At 46.5% G+C, this 19,411-nt stretch overlaps 2 protein-coding genes across 7 annotated transcripts in view; one reads left to right on the top strand and one right to left on the bottom strand.

The window, feature by feature from the left end:
• BANP (BTG3 associated nuclear protein) overlaps positions 1 to 2,710 on the bottom strand; it is an 85,469-nt gene extending 82,759 nt beyond the window's left edge. For 4 of the 5 annotated variants that reach the window (XR_015744999.1, XM_026719845.2, XM_026719846.2 and 1 more), the window contains exon 1: positions 2,627 to 2,710. The gene's annotated coding sequence lies outside the window, so the exon portion shown is untranslated. Of the gene's footprint in view, positions 1 to 1,756; positions 1,941 to 2,626 lie in introns of those variants that run through there. The other variant, XM_087940762.1, reaches the window with a different exon arrangement.
• Positions 2,711 to 4,286: 1,576 nt separating this feature from the next.
• On the top strand, positions 4,287 to 19,272 carry CA5A (carbonic anhydrase 5A). 2 transcript variants are annotated; one of them, XM_087940761.1, is made up of 7 exons: positions 4,287 to 5,054; positions 11,100 to 11,297; positions 15,573 to 15,691; positions 15,972 to 16,067; positions 16,568 to 16,630; positions 16,882 to 17,037; positions 17,808 to 19,272. In XM_087940761.1, exons 1-7 carry the CDS (start codon positions 4,913 to 4,915, stop codon positions 18,015 to 18,017), a joined length of 984 nt encoding a protein of 327 aa, XP_087796887.1. In that variant the 5' UTR covers positions 4,287 to 4,912; the 3' UTR covers positions 18,018 to 19,272. The 2 variants fall into 2 exon arrangements, with proteins under 2 accessions (XP_087796887.1, XP_026575602.2); XM_026719817.2 differs by lacking the exon at positions 4,287 to 5,054 and adding an exon at positions 9,340 to 9,640.
• The last annotated feature ends 139 nt before the right edge of the window (positions 19,273 to 19,411 follow it).

Below are 19,411 nucleotides of genomic sequence, written 5' to 3'. Positions count from 1 at the left end.
TTGTGATCAACAGCGGCTTTCCAGCAATTATCCTAAGAGAATAGAAAACAGAATCCCTACAACCAGAGGGGATTTGGAAGCAGTTGCTCTTGTAATTAAGTTAACTGAGATGCTGGTTTTATTATCAAGTCAAGGCACACACGCAGATGAAATTGCTAGAGGAAGAGCACCATCTCGTGTTTCTCATCCCCCCCTCTCAAAAAAAGGCATATAACGATTGCAAGCACTTTATTTTTCCTGTCTAAGTAAATGGATGCAGTGAGAAAAGGAACAAAAGCAGGAAAGAAAGACCAGCGAGAAGGAAATATCCTGACCTGCGAGAAAGGAATTCTACTTTGACCTCTTTTCGAAAGGCACAGAATGCTGCCTGGTTACGAGAATGGCTGGAGCATTATGGCTGCCCCCTTGAAGATATGCATTTAATGAAAAAATAGCAACAGAGAGTGTCTCTAAATCTGTTCCAGCTTTAGAGAGATTAGCAGATGATCCCATTTATGCCCAGAATTTCCAATCTGTTTTACCGTTCAGTTCAACTGCTCTGGTCCTTTTGAAAGAGAGGCAAGGCCATTCAGGGATCAGAGCCCGCCCATAATTCAATTATCATCCCTGAATATGCCATCAAGATTGGAGCACTTACGACTCCAGTACCTGCTAGCTCCACTTTCCTCTGCTGCAGCTCTTCACCTGCCTGCATGAAAGATCTTTTCGTCTTTGCAAACCTACGTATCATTCATATTCTTATATTGTGCTCCATGCAGCTCAGCCAACTACTGAAAACCCCATCATCTTTTTGCAAATACAGATTAAGGAAAATGCCATTTAAAATGCCCAAATTTAGTTGAAGCAATCCAAGCAATATGGTTACGCATTTAATTAAAAACAGCCAATCCTAATTCCAAAATATGTGCAGTCGTACGTACATACCTCCGGTGTGGCCAAAAATTAAATAGAACTACCATATATAAATTGCTTGGATTATTAATTATGCACTTAATTCAGAAACCCAGGCCTAACTCCCAAAGAAATGGATATCTATTTAAATTATTCGGTCTTGGATGAAAACTGATGTTGTTCTGGATATGCAATGTATTTTTCACTGAGGTTTTATTTGAATTGTGTCATATCAAAAGATTACTAGTTCCACATGCTAATAGTTCTAACACATTTGCACATTTCTTGAACCCAAGACCTGCGCAACGGCTCAAGTTCAATCCTTTTGATAAGATCTCATTTTGCTTCCACTAAAGCAGGTTGTACAACTTGTTTTTTGTTATGCACCCTACATGAAAACACTCCGCTGTCCAGAGAGCTAAACTGTTATCAATTGTTCTAAATGTTACCAACTGATTTCACAATGATGTGAAAACATCAACGTATGTTATATATAAACACTCATGTGAAGTGAAAGAACCATTTATGTACACTCAAATTTAATGCTTCCTGCTTATTATTACAATGTATTTATTATAGTTGCTTTTATCTTAGACTAACTGCCTACAATATTTCAAAGCCCGTTAATAAATTGTACACCATGCTTTTAAACCACCCAAAACTTCTTTGTTCAGTCTATAATATTATGACCTATTTTAAGTGCCAAGCATTGGGACAGGAGCTTGTACACGTTGGTTTGTTTTTAAATTCCCTTTACGATACTATTTTATTGTCCTAACTGTCCCTGTTCAGAGAATTATCATACATGCACGCAGTTCGTTCACCCAAAGAGCATTTATTATTCAAGCACACTCTTTTATCTCACCAGCTGGGTCCATGTTCAAGATGCTGGAGGAATTCAGGTCCTTCAAGAAACACCGAACTCTGGAAGGAAACTGAATCCTGCGCTTTGACCTCCGCAGGCACCCAGCCACCTTTCCTTTCCCTTTCCCTTATTTTGTGCTGGTTACATTCCCCTTCCCTCTTTCCCGGACAAAGCGCTGGTTCTTCGGGTACAGCGGCTCAGAAATAGAGAGAAGGGGGGGGTCCTTTCATGGGGGAGGGAAAAAGGGGGGCTCGACTATATGACTTCGAGGGTTCTTTTGACCCTTCAGACTGGGCTTGTCAGTTCTAGCCTGAACTGAAAAAAGGAGAAATGGTGTGTGTGTGTGTGTGTGTGTGTGTGTGTGTGTGTGTGTGTGTGTAGTGGTGGGGTCTCCGCAATCTTTCAGCCACACATCACAGATACCCATCCGAGTCTCAACCCCCATTGGGGTGGGGGGACTACAACTCCCATCATGCCCAGCCACGAAGCTGGAGCTTCTCTACCCCCCCCCCCCCCCCCCCGGGCGGGCTGGGATCTGAGCCGGGGTGCCGCCCGCGGGCTGGAGGCTGCTGCGGATGATGGGAGTTGTAGTCCTAGGTGGGGTGGGTCCCGCCGGGGCAGAGGCGGCTTCCCGCCTGCCGAAGGGCGGGGCGACGGGGGGGCGCGGGGGGAGCGAGAGGCAAAGTCTCAAGCCCCGCCCCTGCGCGCCCCGCCCCCGCCCCCTCCCTCTCGCGGCCCTGCGGGCTGGGCGCCGTGAGGCGACCCGAGGGGGGGTCTGCGTCGTCCTGAGGGGCTAAGCCGGAGCCCCGCGGGCGCCACGGCCGAGCAGCCGCATCCGCAGCCGGGAACCCGCGAGAGAAGCGAGGTTACCGTTTGCCTTGCCGAATTCTCGTGGTGTTTGGCCGGGCGGCTGCGATAATGGCGTCCTTCCTCGCGAGAGATCCTCCGGAGTCGGCCGCTGCGCAGGCGCGCTGGGCTAAGCGCGTCCCCTTGCCTTAGAGCCCACGAGATGGCGCGCAGGCGCACTCCGCGCTCTTCCCGCTCGGGAGCCGCCGGCGCGTCGAGAGCCAAGTAAAAAGGGCGGCCGCAACAGCCTCGAGACGAGCGGCTGGACTCGGAGTCCCAGAGGGCCTTGCGCGCGCGCGATCCCTCGCTGCCCCGTGTCGCCCTTGGCACACTGGGAGATGTAGTATGCCGGGCAGACCTGCCCTTATTGACCATATGGGGGAGAGAAAAAAGCCGGGGGGGCTGCAGGGAAGCGAAGGTTGCCGATGCGGGTCTTAATTGTGGCAGGGTGTCTCCTGTGCCAAGCCAATAAAATGGGCACTTTCTCAGACAAACCCATATTTTGCAAACTTGGCATCTTGGAAAGGGTTGGGCTTCCAAAATTCCTCAGCCAGCCAGCCTTTCCTACTCCCAAAAGTTGGACTGAAAAAAAGATGTTACTGCTGTGCCTAATCCGAATTTTCTGCAATCGCACATGAGCGCATCTAATAATGCAAACAATCTGTTGAACAATGTAGTTTATAATGTATATAATTACCAGGAAGCAACAGGACAGAATTCGGAGCAACTTAATTAGGAAACATGTCACCTTGTTCCTTTAACAAATATACTGAACATTTTCATGAGAAGAAACCAAAACTGGCATCGAAATGGCTGGGATAAATAACAACCAGCTCGGAGTAGGTGATGATGCCCCATGGATGGCTGGACAGGGAAAAAAAAAACTAAAGGAATAGCTGAAGGTGGAAGAACAGTTTGCAAAAGTCAACACAAACTCAACGAAAGTAATTGGGGAAGTGGGGCTGATATCCACTTAGGCTCCAAAGTTCTCAGTTTCTAGCCCACAAACAAAGAAATATCTGAATATGACAGGTCAAGTATAATGTTGCCAGTTTTAATATATATACTCTTAAGAGCTGAACCCTCAGAAAAAACTAAAGGAAGAAAAGCTGGAGGCTTGGAATTACACCTTGGAGTAGTAGAAAAACAAACCACCCAATGCTCGATCAAGGTTGTTCATTGAAGGCACTAATAATGAAGCCAACATTTGATATTTTCAACCCTTCCTGCAAAGGCAACAATCATTGGCAAAGACGGCTTTGCCAGTGATTGTTGCTTTGAAACATCAACGGCCAATGGAAGATATGACTAATCACCATATCTATCTGTCTCACCGTCACGAATGATACAAGGAGTGGTACACATGAGCTCAAAGAAGCCATCAAGGATAGACAATCCTACCAAAATTAGGTCTTTCAGACCACAGAAATTTCAATAAAAATATTTTATTTCTCGTTCTATTCCTCGATTTCTCTTTGGTCTCCCCTTAAAACAGTCAGGCCAGCTACTTCCTGCCTACAAGATTGACCAACCCAATGTTTTGAAGCTTACATTGTCCAGACTTATCAGTTTAGGGCCTGTTTTAGGCATATTCTAGCCACCCAGTCTATAATTTATGGTAAAAATTAACTCTCTGTACATACACAGTTTCCAATAGTAGAACAAAGGTTGTCTCTCATGGTTTACAGCAGATGCTCAAACGAGATCCCTAAAAATGGGCTTTTGGAGGTTCCTTGAGGTGGCGAAGATGATTTTCTTGAATTTTAAGATCCTGCTAAAACCTGAGAAATTTTCCTCTTGCCCCTTAGCTTCCCAGAGTTTGCTGAGTGAGAGCAACAAATCAAATATTACTAATCTTAACAATTGTTTTCCCCATCGAGGGTCATCTTTCGCCTTCCCCTCTTTATAGACTGGGTGTCCTTCAGCCAACTGTTTGCCATTCATAAAACGCTTCTGTGAACAGGACACCAGAACAAATATTGTGGTGTTTTAAAAGAAGATTGTGCAAAAGAGGAAAAAGAATCGCCCATTTGGAGCGTTCTTTGCAATCCCCAAATTCTTCTTACGTGGGAGGAAAGAGGACTTAAAGGCAGACAGTTTCTCAGGGGCAAAAAACGGTGCTGAGCATAAGTGGTGTCATCCTGCATCAGAACCTACAATCAAAAGAGAAATCTGCAGAGGGGCAGGTTGAAATTTAACTTTTTTTTTTTTGGCAATCCATTTGCCCTAACAGGATATTGACACTATATCTGTCCGTTTGGTGAAAGCGCTTTTCCCTTTGCTACAAATCTATATTTTTTTTTAAAAAAAATGAATATATTTCTTACCAATCTAAAAATAAGGAACTTAACCCATTTGAGCAAAAAATCAAAAATTGCCTGGGGACAATATCTGACACCTCGGAGATCCTGCAATTTGATCAGCTGTACTCATAAAAACAGGTATGCTTCCCGTAAGTATCCAGCTTTCATTCTCTTTTCTTCAGGAAGATTTTAATTTAAACCATTGGCGTTTGTGTGAGTGGTATCAATAGATCTATGTTTCTGGTAGGAGAAAGGACTTTTATGAAATCAGAGCAGTAGCAATTGTTTTCACTGGTTTTTGTTTCTTTTTGCTATAATGAGATTTTTACCTTATGACCAACGGTCCCTATAACTAATCATTTTTTGAAAAGAGAGTATTTCGGGGGGACTAGAAAGAAAGTAAAAATGGTTTAAAAAAGAAATATTTCCCTTTTTGCCTGTTGCGCTGGATTAAAACATCCTCTCTTCCAGTTTGGTGGATGGATTTAAGCTATCCAATATTTTTCACATTCTAAACCAGGTGAAAACCTCAGCTGAAATGGTGCCAAAACAACAAGGAGTGATTGAAAATATTATTTGTCTCTAAACCTGGGCAAAAGCCTAAGGGGTCTACCCAAACTCAGCCTTCTTTCAGTGGGACCATGGTTGCTTTCCTGCTACAAACCAGCATTATTTAACAAGCGTCGCTGGGAGTAGAGTTAAAAGAGGTCAGCCAAACAATGTCATAACCAACCATGCCTTTGTTTTTGATTTATTCTGGCCGCCTTGGTGCACCTGTGGTCACATTGGCGTATCAGTTATGTACCCCGTTGGAAAGTTTTGCTTTTCCACTCATTGGAAAATCCTTTGGACCTCTTAGCATACTAACCAAGCTTGTACAACAATTGCAAGGGGCCCCACTGGCTTTAGAAACCGGAATTTCCAGTCAGACCAACAAACATTTCCACCAGAGGAAAATCAACCCTTCTGGGTTTCGAAATAAATACTGGTAGATCAGCTATGGATCACTGGAACAAACAGGATTTCATGAATAACATAGAATAACAGAGTTGGAAGGGCCCTTAGAGATCTTCTAGTCCAGCCCCCTGCTCAAACAGGAGACCCTAATATAAAATTATGTATGTAATATAAAATTATATATATAATTTTTCAGGTAAAAGTAGTTCTGGAACATTTTTTTAAAAATCCCATAAAGTACATTTGCCCAGTACTTTTGTTTAAAAGCTTCCTTTCCACCGAGCTCAACTTTTAGCTCAACTTTGTGAATTTGTCTTTGATTTCTTACTTAGGAACAAAACGGATGTTAACTTTTTTCTGAGTAACTGACAGCTTTGTGTCCCATCAAGAGCTAAGAAGAGCAGTTTCTATTTACCTTTGAGGCCATAATAAGTGTTCAAAAATGTCACATGGAAGGACACGAGTTTTGCAAAAATTCAGTTCTTCTTCCGCTTGGAGATTAAGCAAAAAAAAAAAAAAACAAAGTCAGGGAGGTAGCAAAAACTGAAGCCAGCTGCAAATGGTCGCATCCTGTGGCTTCTCGGCTTCTTGCTTAGCCCGTTGCAGTGACAGCCAGTCCTGGTTTATTCAAACCACCATCATGAAGCTAAGGAAACCTGGTGCAGAGAGACCCAAGTTTCATAAACCCTTCCTGTGTCTTCAAACTGCAGTATAGACAGCCGGAGGTACATGAGCATGTTGAGCATGGAACATACTAGCATTTCATATTTTACTATCCCTGCTGTTTTTTTTCACAATTACTGCCAAAACTCTTTAGCATGAATACAGATCCATAGGAAATTTTGAGTCAGTTCTTCCCATCTAGTACAACAGTGTGACTCACGCAAGTAACTGGTGTGTGTGTGTGTGGTTTTCTCCCCTTTCTTGGCCTTGTCAAAGGATTCCTCAAACAGAGGCCAAGAGTCATTTAAAAATATAAATGAAGCCTTTGATTCCTTGCCCTGCGGCGCTTTCAACCAGATTATTAGCATGAAAGATGGGCTGTTCTACTCCACTTCATAAACAATTCAAAGAGATCATCATGCTAGCTGGGGAAATATGGGAGTTGAGGTCCATATATATCAAAGCAGGCTGGCTGGGGAATTCTGGGAGTTGTGATTAGGTTGGGAAAGGCTGGGCCAAGACGTTCTAGCTGAGTGTTTCTCAGCCTTGGCAGCTTGAAGATGACGGACTTCAACTCCCAGGATTCCCCAGCCAGCAAGGAGTCAAATTCCATCCACTTTCAAGTTGCCACAGTTGAGGAACGTGTTGTGGACAACTGGGTGACATGCAAAAAGACAAACAGGAAATGAGCATAACAGGCTCATAGGAAGCAGCCCAATCTTCCAGCAGGAAACCTCCTCATTTATTCGTTATTTGGAGATTATACATTCCATTAAGAGCCTCAAGGCTTAACCCCCACGGAGAGCTTTCATAACAGGCTAAAACCAGAAAAATAACCTCCCCCAGATGCCCTCTCTATAAAGCGGGCAAATCCAGCAGTGCCAAAGGCCTGGACCTGGGTGGAATGGATGCGTGCCCCGCTCTAAAGTCTAAAAAAAGCACGCGTTTGCATGGTTACATGGATGCAGAAAGCAAGAGCCATGGCACAGTTGTCTTATTTTGATTTCTGTTTGCGGTGAGTTGCCATGGAGATTTTGCCAGCTCAGTCTTGGAGAAAAAAACCTTTTGACAATAAGGAGTAGTTTCAATTAACCTTCGTGGTGCCCGTAACCTAGCCTGCTCTCTCTAGCATTATAGGGTATTCCAAAGTCTCTCTGTTTTAAAAAATTGCCTTGAATTCTTTTTCTTTTTTCTTTTCTTTATTTCCACCTTCCAGTCTGAGCATTTGGGTTTCCTTGAAGCGTCAGCCCATTAGTAGTGGGATCCAGCTCTGCTCGTCCATCACCCTAAAGCTGTAAGCCACGGCTAGCAAACCATGATGGATGCGCTCACATAATAAACTACATGAGAGTTGAACGGGGAGCCTGGTTGAGATAAGAAGACCTCAATACCTCGGCTTCTACTTTGTCACTGTAGTTTGGCCGTGTACAGGTTTTAGCCTATTGTGCAAGTGTCGTTTATTTGCTAAGGATAAAATATGCGCCGCGGGTATTAATGTGCAGCCGTGTGCAGCATGCAGAGTTCCTTCAAAAGCCCCAAGGACAGACTGCCTTTTAGAAGTCAGTTTTATACTTCTCAAGGGCAACCACAAAGGAACAGAGAAAAGCATTATTTTACTAGAGTAGTTTCTCCAGCCACTTGAAGTTTCTCCAGCCACTTCAACTCCCAGAATTTCCCAGCCAGCTTGATTCTGAATTCTGGGAGTTGAAGTCCACGCATCTTCAAGTGGCTGAAGTTGAGAAAACTCTACTAGATTAAAATAAAACAGCTCCAGTTTGGCTCTATCTGCACAAGGCCTTTCGATGTTCCTATGACAATCGGGACTGTGCCCAGTGGAGGGTGCGGGGCTATAAAGTGGCCCCTTTGCACGTGGAACGATTGTGGAAGCACGCCAGCGGAGCCAAGCTGCCCTCTTTATAATCCAAGCTGGGCAGAGAGCCCGGGCAAACCTTCCCCCAACAATATTATTCAGCTTATTCACAGTCACACAAGTAAGAGGTCCTTGGAATATAAAATTCCCTGAAACCCAAGCAAGCCAGCCCTTCGAATGATGGTGAAGTAAAATGATTTATTATACCGATGCAGGCTCTGCTTTTAAGAGACAGCCATTTTTCCAAGTTATTTCAATAAAAATACTGTTGTGGCTGTTTTTAAAGCCTCTGTGAACCCTCGCCCAGCCACACAGCAGAAAAGGTGGCAAGGAAAGAGAGAACACTAAGCAAGTAAGCGGGGTGCATAAGTGCACAATCCTGCCTACTATCCCTGTCCTCTTACCCCCAAACTTGGCCACTTTAAGGCTTGTGGATTTCAACTCCCACAATTCCCCAGCCAGCATTGAGAAACGCTGGTTTAGCCAGTCCAACTTTTCCGAAGTTATTGGGGTGTGTGTGTGTGTGTGAATTGGATCCCAGCCCGTGCCCCGTTTCCAGGACGGCGCCTGGGATTGATAGGGTTTTTTAGCCTTTTGGGGAGGGGGTCTCGCTTTGCCCCTGCAGCCCATCCCCTTAAGACCCCGGTTTATGGGAGGCAACCCGACCAACCCTTTTGACTTTGACGGAGGCCCCTTCCAGCCGGAGTTCCGTGTCCAGCCGGGGACCGGTTCCCACGACCACCCCCCCCCCCGACTCTCTCAACTTTAACTTTAAAAAGTTTTGTATTCCTTGATAATAATATCGCCTGCAAAGGAGACACCCAGAGTCAATAGACCCTCAACCGGCCGAGGAGGGGGCTTCCTGCCCACCCCGAAAAGAAAGGCTGGATTGCATAAAGGGGCTTCTCCCACCCCCTCCACCCACCCCCAGACCCCGCAGGCGCCGGGCTGCGGCCTCCGCCCCGGGAAGCCTCAATCTTGGGCCGGGCAGCGGCGCTCAGCAGGAGGAGGAGGAGCCGGCGGAGGCTGCCCGCCCTGCCGGCCAGAAGCTCCGCGCCGGGCTCGGGGTGGTCCAGGCGGGCGGAGCGACCCGGCGCAGCGCCTCCCGGAACCGGCCGGTCGCCACCATGGCCCGGCTGCTCCTGCCGCTGCTGCTCCGCCGGGCGCCCGCAGCCTTCGCCGGCCGGAGCGGGACGCGGCGCTGCAGCCTCGGTGCCTGCGCTTCCTATCGCCTCCGGGACGGCGGTGAGTGGCTGCCGGGGAGGGAGCCTCTTCCCTTCTCCTTTCTTTCTTTCTTTCTTTCTTTCTCTCTCTCTCTCTCTCTCTCTCTTCCTTCCTTCCTTCCTTCCCTTCTCTCATCCCTTCCTCCCCTCCCCTCTTTCCCTCCTTCCTCCCTTCTTCTCACCCCATAACTCCTTCCTTCCTTCCCTACTTCTTGCTCCTTCCTTCGCCTCCACCCTTCCCTTCCCTTCCCTCCCTCCCTCCCTCCCAGGGACTCCAGTTGGAGGGATCCGGCTCTCTCCCCCACCCCAAAGTGTCCATCCCTGCCTCCCGACCCCCTTTAATAACAGCCCCTCCCCGATGTTTGGAAAGAAGGCAGGAAGGATTTGGGGCGGGGTGGGTGATGGTGGTTTCTGTCCCTCCCTCTTTGGGTTAGTTGATTTTGTCCAAAGATGAGGAGTGGGAGAGCCCCTCTCTTCCCTCACTCAGTTTGTCCCAAGGCAGAAGTTTTGGGGAGCTGCCCCTCATGTCATCAGATAAACCTCCCCCTCCACAGGCCTTCGGTCCTCCCCCCTGCGCCCCCCCCCCAGGCCATTCCCAGCCTCCAGTATTTTCCCTTTGCTTGGGCTGAGCGGGGATTCCTTGTGTTTGGAAAACCAAAGCCGAACTCCCTCCCTGCCTTTCTCCACCTCCGGGCAGTGTTTCTTCTCCGACCTTCCTCACCCTGTCCCAGATTCAATCGATTTGCACGGACTTGCCTCCCAACAGAACCGGGGTGTTTCTCTGGCACCGGGCCATTAGGCAGCACCGCGATTCAACCCCTGGGGATATTTGAATGGGGAAGCATCGCCCTGGTTCCCCCCGGATCTGGATTTTGGGTGCCGCCTCCATTCCTTTGTTAACCAGGACACTGACTCATTTCAAAACAAGAGAAAGAAACTCATCGGATCAAACTTCTCACCCAGAGATCATGGGGACGTCAAGGAAGAGAAGGGCCCATAACAGAAGTTGACCCTGTGTAGGCGCAGTGAGTCAGCTCCCTGCTTGGCAAAACGAAGGAGCCGTCGCGGAAAAATGGGGTGGGCCTCGGTGCAGCATTTCACCAGGTGTCTCCCGGGGTCTCAAATGCAACAGCACTTCAGAACGACAGTGAAATTTCTCCTCCACCTGCGGAGCTGTTATTCCTGGAGAATTCCTTCTTCACTTCCTAACTGCTAAGATGGTGAATGTTTCTTCAATAGCCTCAAACTTGGCAACTTTAAGCTGGATGGACTCCAACCCCCAGAATTCCCCAGTCAGCATGCCAGCTAGGGAATTCTGGGAGTTGTAGTCCACCCATCTTAAAGCATGCCAGCTGGGGAATTCTGGGAGTTGTAGTCCACCCATCTTAAAGCATGCCAGCTGGGGAATTCTGGGAGTTGTAGTCCACCCATCTTCAACCTGCCAAGGTTGCTAAACCCTGGTCTGCACATTCTCCTTCCAGTACACCCTCTCTGGCAGAGCCCGATCACCATCCCGGGAGGCAGCCGCCAGTCTCCGATCAATATCCAGTGGCGAGACAGCGTTTACGACCCTCATCTGAAGCCCCTGGAAATCCGCTACGACCCGGATACTTGCCTCCACATGTGGAACAACGGATACTCCTTCCTGGTTGAGTTTGAGGACACCGAGGATAAATCAAGTAAGAGCAACTGAGCTTAAGGGGTGCGGTGAGTTCGCAGAGGCTGAACGCAGAAGCTGTGACTTGAAAAAGAATTTGTGCCTGTTAACAGAAAGATTTTTAAATCCAGATAATTCTGGGGTACAACATGTCTACTACACAAAGGTGTAGTAGACATGGTCATGCTTAGGGGTTCGTATTTTGTCATTTTTCCACACGTGGTGGTCTTGTAAAACTACCCAAAAATTTTGGCAAAAAATCAGAAAATGGTTGGAGGAGATAACTAAAGAACAAATAGACTATAAACCAGAGTTCTTCCTGTTAGGGATCTCTGATAGATATTTATCCAAAAAGACAAAATATGTAATAATCCATATTCTAACCGCAGCCAGATTAGCGTTTGCTCAATGTTGGAAATTACCTCATACACCTTCAGAGCAAATGGTTATTCAGAAAATTTGTGAGTGTGCTGAAATGGATAAACTAACGATAGCATTAAAAAATAAAGAGTCCTCAACATTTTACGACAACTGGGACTCATGGTATAATTGGCTTACACAGAGACAAATTATGTAAAGGGGTTCGTATTTTGCACCATTATATATTTTGGGGTCGAGTTGCTTGTGCCCCAATTAGCCAGGGGGTATCTAACAGAGCTGCTGGGACTTTCCATGGATTTGTTCTGCCTGCTAAAATTCACTTCCAAATGCAACCTAGCTAATGTTTAGAAAATTATTTATCATTCTCTAAGTATAAGGCACTCTTCCAAAACCTCCGATATCCTCTGTTCAGTTTTTACCTTGCCTTTTGCGTCTGGAAACACAAGAGGCCATTTGCGTGGTTTCATAATGCCTGTTCTCTGTTGAAAGGTGCTTGGCAGTCTGTATTACTGAAATATAAAAGCCGGTTATCACCTTGACCCAGCTGACAGATAAGCTTTTTGAATAATGCACCTGAAAGGATCTGAAAAAGATAGGGCCTCCCTTTTAAGCAACGCCTGTCCTGCTCTCGTGATCTTGGGAAATACTTTATCCCGTACCTGGCCAAGCTTTGCACGGGCCTTATTTCTCTCGCTCTCACTCTCTTTTTAAGGAAGAAGAAAAAGGTCAACTTTATTAGCTGACTTAAACAAGGCCTTCTGTGCTTCTACAGCAAGGGTCTTCAAACTTGGCAAGTGGAGGACTTGTGAATTTCAACTCCCAGAATTCCTGAGCTAACATGACCGGAGGAGGAATTCTGGGAAGCCCACAAGCCTTCAAGCTGTCAAGTTTGAAGACCCCCGTTCTACAGCTATGCTATTTCCATCAAACAGGAACCGGATTGCTTGGGGCAGAAATGAAAGGAACCCCCTCAATGGCTTAGCACAATTGTGAACAATCCGGTTGTGAATCAGCTCAGGTATTAAATCCTGCTTTGAGGAGGAGTGTAGAAATGTTGTAAGTGCTGGGTAATGCTTCCAACAGGGTGCAAATGTAACATTGGTGTACAAAACCCTTAAAGCAGCCGTGTCTCTTTGAAGGCGTGATGTCTGTTGTCGCAGCTCTGGGCTCTGGTTGTTTTGATCGTTTTGCCTCTGAATCCAATGCACGAAACATCCCAAATTTTTAGTAGCCTGATGCTGCTGAACTACAAGTCCCAGCATCCCTCATGCTGGCTGGGGCTTTTGGGAGTTACAGTTCAGCGGCACCTGTTCCCACGCTGTGCTTCAGTTCCTACAAAGAGAAATTGCACAGCGTGGCAGACTCTGCATTCTCTGTGGTCAACTTGGAAAAACCTTCCAAAACGAGCTATCCCCAAATGGGATAAATTTGCTCATCTGTTTTCGGGGTCTATAAATCCTCTCTTTCACCCCTCTGATTCCTTCAGTCGAGCAGGAATTGCATTATGTAGATTTGAAGTTCTGGACAAAATCTAAAGCAATTTCTTCCTTCGCAATCTTCCAAGAATGCTTTCCCGCACTGCTTCTCAAACTTGGCAGCTTTAAGAGAGTGGACTTCAACTCCCAGAATTCCCTGCTGGCTATTGGGAATTCTGGGAGCTGAAGGCCACACGTCTTAAAGTTGCCAAGTCTGAAAAACGCTGCTTTACCGCCGCCTTTTTTCCTTTGTGTTTTTTACTGTTTTTCAGAAACATAAATGCTTATATTCACGCTTCTTTCTCCTTTACTTTTTAGTGCTGTCTCCTTCTTTTAGTTTTTGGGGGTCTCTCTCTCTCTCTCTCTTTCTCTCTCTCTTTCTTTCTTTCTCCTTGCTTCTGCCCTTCAAGGAAAATAAAATTAGAGAAGAGGAAAAGTGGATTAAAGCTAAAAGTTGAGAAGGAAAGACAGTCCAGGAAGGTAAGTCAACGGGCACAGGAAAAGGATATCGGGCAAAATGGCCTTGGATTTGTAGCCAGGATAAAAGAAGATTGGCAGCGGGCACAGGATGGCAGGAAAGCTGGGAGACAAATATCCAAATAGGTGATGATGTGTGTTGCTGGTATTCTTGCCATCTGGTGACTGGTAGAAAATGTAGAAGAAAAGGACATCGTGGCTCACCGACAGAAAGGTTTCCAAAATGCTTTGGCGAAGTTTTGTCCCCAAACAGTGGAAACCTTGCAGGTTGCCAAGGGCTTAAGCCAGCCAAAAAAAACACCCCACACCCTGTTGTGAATTTCTCCCCACCTTCATTAGAAGCTTGGGATCTACTTCTGGTATTTGACCCACCAGGAATGTGGCTTTGAGGGCTGCATGTCAAGTTTTTCCCCGGTTCTGGGTCAGATCTGAAGGTAAACAGCTGCATTTGGCTTCTGAATTCTGCGCAGCCGTTGGTGTCCACGAGGGGGCGGCCGAGCTCAGCCTTTTCCGTCATTCTTCGGAAAATCTCAAGATGGGGAAAAAACAGGAAGCAGAAACGCCGTTTTGGCTCTTCCAGCCGTTGAGAAATCACGTTAGACTTTCCAGGATTAGGGCTATTCTCTCTTCTATTCCCCAAGATATAAATCTGTCTGATGGAGGCAGCTCCCGTTAGAATGGATAAAAACGGATTTGTCTGTCAAAGTTTAAGTTTAAGAGAGCTTTGCTCTCTTCTCGTTGGAGAAAATGTTCGGCCAGGGAGTCTTACTTTGGCTTCTTTGCTCAAAACGTCCCTTTTGGACAGTTGAAGATTGAGTGGCTCCCAATTTCCCTGCTGCCCAAGCGAGGAATGCGTTATAAAACTGTGGCTGGGATTGGCATCCTAAGTCAATTGTTGCGCTTTGTTGAGACTTTTCCTGGGCAAAGTGATAAGAATATGTACCTTACACTGACAGACTGTCTTGTTAAAAAGAGTGTCCAGGATTTTTCATGCACTGAATTGGACAGTGACACTCTTGGATCATCTGCAGGCCTGGCTTTCTTAGAAGCCTATTCGGCTGCTGAGCTTCAAGAATCTTTCTGGCTTTTATGGTGACCAATATTGGTCAGGAGGCCAGAAATATCTCTGGAGAGACCATGGATCAATGGAGACTCTATCTTTAGTTCTGGGGATGTCAGCATCTTCGTGCTACCTCCGTGAAAACCAGTCCAGGGATGCTTATTCACCAAAGCAGACATGTGACATGTCAAGTAACATCTCCTAAAATGGCAGTGTTTGTCTGAGTTAGAATTGGGTGGTATCAGCCTCACTTAGCTACACCAGACTGAGAGTTAATTTCCTTGATAAAAGCTACTTTACAGGGTCTAATACAAGAATTTTGCAAGTCAACTTCTCCCCTCTTATACTTCATTAAATTGTGGAGGTGTCTGCCTGAACTCTTCCCAATGTTATCTCATTGCTTGGACTTCAAATACATTTCAGATCCTGTTCCCTAGGCAACCGTTCCTGCCTGTCTCTATCAAATAGGCGAATAGGCGGCAATATAAATGCAATCAATGAATAAATGCAATAAATAAATAAATAAAGTCCCCTTCCTGATTCCTTACAGGTGGGCTTCCAGTGAGGTTTTTTTCATGCCAGTCCCCCATTATCAAAATTGGGCACTGCAGTATCGGCTTCAACTTCGTTGCAGTGCGAAACCTCAAAACCAGAGGTCTCCAAACTTGGCCACTTTAAGACTTGTGGACTTCAAACTCCCAGATTTCTGGGAGTTGAAGTCCGCGAGTCTTAAAGTGGCCAAGTTTGAGGGACCCCTGCTCAAAACGATAAGCGCCAAACGGCCTTTTAATGGTTTGAAGCCGTTAACAAACGGGTCTAGAACCCAGGCTCCTCTTGTGAATGACGCAGACCCCTCCTCTACACCCCCATCCCCCTGAAGGCATGCCTTTTCTCCCCGCCGCAGTCATAACGGGAGGCCCCCTGGAGAACAACTATCGGCTGAAGCAGTTCCATTTTCACTGGGGAGCCGTCAACGAATGGGGCTCGGAGCACACGGTGGACTGCAAGGTGTTCCCAGCGGAGGTAAGAGGAAGACCCGGTGAAGATCAGCCTGGATGCTTGCGAGGCGAATGAGATGGTGGGCTCTTCCCCCATCATCCCCCCCAGGGTGGTCCACAGAGATATTTCGACTTCTCTTAACCCTCCCACAACGGCTTCACACCTTGCAACGGCTCTTAGCCTTGGGCATTGGGGGTCTCTGGAGCTGCCCTGTGGACAGCTGTCCAGAGCATCATCTTCCAAAATGCCCCCCCGCACCCCCGCATCTTTGAAAAGACTCAGGGTTTCCCCTTGTTTCTTCCAGCTACATTTAGTTCACTGGAATTGCTGCAAATTTGGAAGTTTTGAAGAAGCTCTAATGGACGAAAACGGTCTGGCTGTCATCGGGGTTTTTTTGAAGGTAGGACGGATGGTGGAAAAATGGCAATTTTCCTATTATTCCTCCCCATCTGTTGTTTTTTTCTTACACAATAAGCATCATTGAAGTAACTGCGTTTGTTTTGATTGCTTTGTGGATTTGCATGGATGTGTGTGTGTGTGTGTGTGTTTATACTGCAATAATAGCATCAGAATATAATCGGGGGACCAGGCCAATTTTACATACAAATTGTCCGGGTGGGGATACAGGAAGGAAGGTGTAAATAGAAACTAAAACAGACCTGTAGGAAGGAAGTGGGAGGAGAAGACGACCTCTGGCCATAACTCCTTCGTGCAATGGATAAAGTGACTTTGTTTATTGAGGGTATTTTTCTAGGGGGTCTTTCAGAGAAGCCATTAGTGGGGAAATGGGTGGGATCGGGAGATCAGAAACCCCGCGGTCCTAAAGTTTATCAAGGAGTAAAGATGTTATTGGTACAAAACCTTTAGATCTGAATCCAAAACTTATCTTTGCTTTGACAGCTTGGAGCCAATCATAATGGCCTGCAGAAATTAGTAGACGCCTTGCCATCCATTAAATACAAGGTAAGATGAAAGTTGACCTCTTTCCTATGTGCCTGGAATGGCCTGTCTACTCTTGAGTAAAGCAGAGGGTTGCCTTCTAATTCTTGCTTCCCTAGAAACGGAAGGAGAGAGACTCGGGCACAAAGATGGGTGGACACATAGCAGGATTTTTATAATCATTGTTTCAAAAACTCCCCAAAAGGTATTTGCAAACAGGGAACATCTCACAGGTGTCCCAAACTAACAGTGTTGCCGTTGGTGGAATTTCTTAGGATTCTCTGATTGAACTGGAAGAGTTTGATCCTTCCTGCCTGTTGCCTTCGTGCCCGGATTATTGGACGTACTCGGGATCTCTGACCACCCCTCCACTTTCGGAGTCGGTCACCTGGATCATCAAGAAGAAAGCCATTGAGGTTGATGAAGACCAGGTTTGTCAAAGCAGATTTGAGAAAGGGGAAGGACCCCTGCCGTCTGAAATCTTGCTTTGCAGGAATATACGGACAGGGTTCACGTTTCCCCCCCTCAGCTGTGGTTTGGTTCAGCCATAGTTTATGGAGCAAACGCTAATGGTTTGATCTGGGTGTAAGGGGCAAGGCATAAACAATGGTTGGCTTTGTTCATCAGGCCAATCCGTAGCTAAACAGATGATGATACGGCTTCATTCAGGATTCTCTTGTGAAAGAGGTGCAAGGTTGATTAAATAGAAGATGAGCTGAAAGTTGATCCACGGGTGTGGCAGAACAAGTTCCCGCGGAATCAGATTTCCCACTTTAACCGCTGTCCTTGTTGCAACGTCCATAAAGGTACTTTGTGTGGATGAACGGAGATCAGAGAATTGAGCTGGGTTGAGATCAGCAGGAAGGAGAGAGAGAGAAAAGTTGGATGTCCACCATACTGGCTGGTGGTGGCAGCTACTCTGGGTGCATCTAGATTGGTGTCAGGTAGTAGCTTAAATATTGCAGCTACCTGGATCTTGAGTTGGGAGTAGCTGAGTCCAGAGTAGACCTTGTGGGCGGCGTAAGAAGGCAAGAAGTCCCATTGCGTCCTCCAGGCCGCAGAAGCTTCTGTTGCGTTGGAAGGCTCTTGTTGGCTAGTCTTGGCTGGGAAGGAGGAGTCCTTTCCAGGAGCTCTTCCGCGGACCCACGAGAGTCCCGCCTCTCTGTTCCCGCTTCCCCTGACTGCTGTTTCTCCTCTCCAGCTGGAGGTCTTTCGGATGCTGCTCTTCAGTCCAGCTGGAGAAGACGAGGAGAGGATGGTGGACAACTTCCGTCCGCTGCAGCCCATCATGGATCGCACAGTCCGCTCGTCCTTTCCAAAGCGCTTCTGGCAGGACCTGGAAAAACCAGTGGAGGACCGGATGTTCCATGCCCACGAGCAAGGGCCCCGTCAGGACACGCTGCATCTTTAAGCAGCTCAATGTTATTCGCTGCGCCTGCGAAGTACTTTAGCATCAAGCTGGGGACAAGATCCGTGGCTTCAAAAGGGGCCGGGAGATTTCTGGTCCTTCCCTCTTCCAAAAGGCTGCGCTTGTAGTGTGAGCACTGCTTGGCCTCTTCTCCCGAGAACAGATCAAAGCTCCAGAGAGGTGAGGGCTTCAGGCCTCACCTCTGCTGTCCAGGCACTTCCCCCCCACCAGTAGGTGCTCCACTGCAGGAGCCGAACAGTTGGCTAAGGCCCCTCGGAGGACCTCTAAGGAACCAGGAGGGAGACAGGAAATTTATGCAATTTGACGAGGGCAGGAATTTGTTTTGGTTTCAAGCTACTTTAACCCAGGTGCCAGGATTATAACAACCTGACTTGCCGATTGTTCTGGGAATTATAGTATTAATGCACCTGAGGGCCATTCTGTTGCAGAAACCTCTTCCAGGTGGCCTATCCCTCATCTACCTCTAACGAGTGCTCCTACTTTATAGCAGTTCCTCTCCTCCCTCAGAAATTTCCCTGTCTCTGTACATACAAGAGGCTGCGGGTTATTTGGGATCTAGGAAACAAGAGGAAAACTTTCTCTGTTTAAATCAGCAGATTTGAATGGATTTCAGACTATGAAACAACCAGGCGCACTTAGAAGGAAATATTAACTTAGGCATGATATACGTTGCAAGGAAACATGACAGGATCCGTTTCCTATCCTAAATATGTGTACTGGCTGATGCATAAAACCTGCCAGATTGTAAATATGCCTATTTTTTTTCATTCTTTAGCACTGCGATAGCCTTTAAAACACAAACCCTACATAGAGCCTGCATAGTGCCTGACCTTGTGGAAAACAGGCAATCCACTGTAGCAGCTTGCTAACCTTCATTTGAGGTTGGTGAGTACACAGTATGTGCCATAAACTGACCAGGGGCATTCAAAACTTGGTCAGCCCCGTAGAAAGACTTGTGTGTTAACAATCTTAACTTGTGCGGATCAAAGCAGAAACAAACCAACAGTACTTTAAAAAGTAGTCTTACTTACAGCTCTGCTTCTCAGTCTTGGCAATTAAGACAGGGACTTTCTTGGCCTTTCTGTTTTTCATATCAAAGTTTTGTATCTTCCTCTACATGTAAAAGCATCGGAATAGGCGGCCTGATTCACAAATCTATTCAGCGTTTATAAAAACAGTGCAAAAAGGAAGCTTAAAGCTGTTACGCATCTTTACAATAAATACGAACTTTTCTCTCTCTGTTGTCCAGAAGTTATTTCAGTTGTGTTTGCCTTGGGAAAGAAGAAGGAGGGAAAATGAATTGTTTCATTGTGTGGGAAGCGACAACAACTAGATTAAAAAAAAAAAATCTCCTAAAATGCATTGAGATGGGAAAA

Source organism: Pseudonaja textilis, chromosome 11, assembly GCF_049901715.1.
Source record: "Pseudonaja textilis isolate UNSWEBS1 chromosome 11, rPseTex1.2, whole genome shotgun sequence".
Lineage (NCBI taxonomy): Eukaryota > Metazoa > Chordata > Lepidosauria > Squamata > Elapidae > Pseudonaja > Pseudonaja textilis.
The sequence above is the reverse complement of the archived record's forward strand: the minus strand, read 5'-3'. Positions and strand labels throughout refer to the sequence as shown.

What these genes read in the sequence shown, in the direction of transcription:
- CA5A (XM_087940761.1), top strand. Translation starts at nt 4,913, where the DNA reads ATGAATATATTTCTTACCAATCTAAAAATAAGGAACTTAACCCATTTG. An exon ending in GGACACCGAGGATAAATCAA is followed by an intron (nt 11,298 to 15,572) that starts GTAAGAGCAACT and finishes TCCCCGCCGCAG; the next exon opens with TCATAACGGGAGGCCCCCTG. An exon ending in GCAAGGTGTTCCCAGCGGAG is followed by an intron (nt 15,692 to 15,971) that starts GTAAGAGGAAGA and finishes TGTTTCTTCCAG; the next exon opens with CTACATTTAGTTCACTGGAA.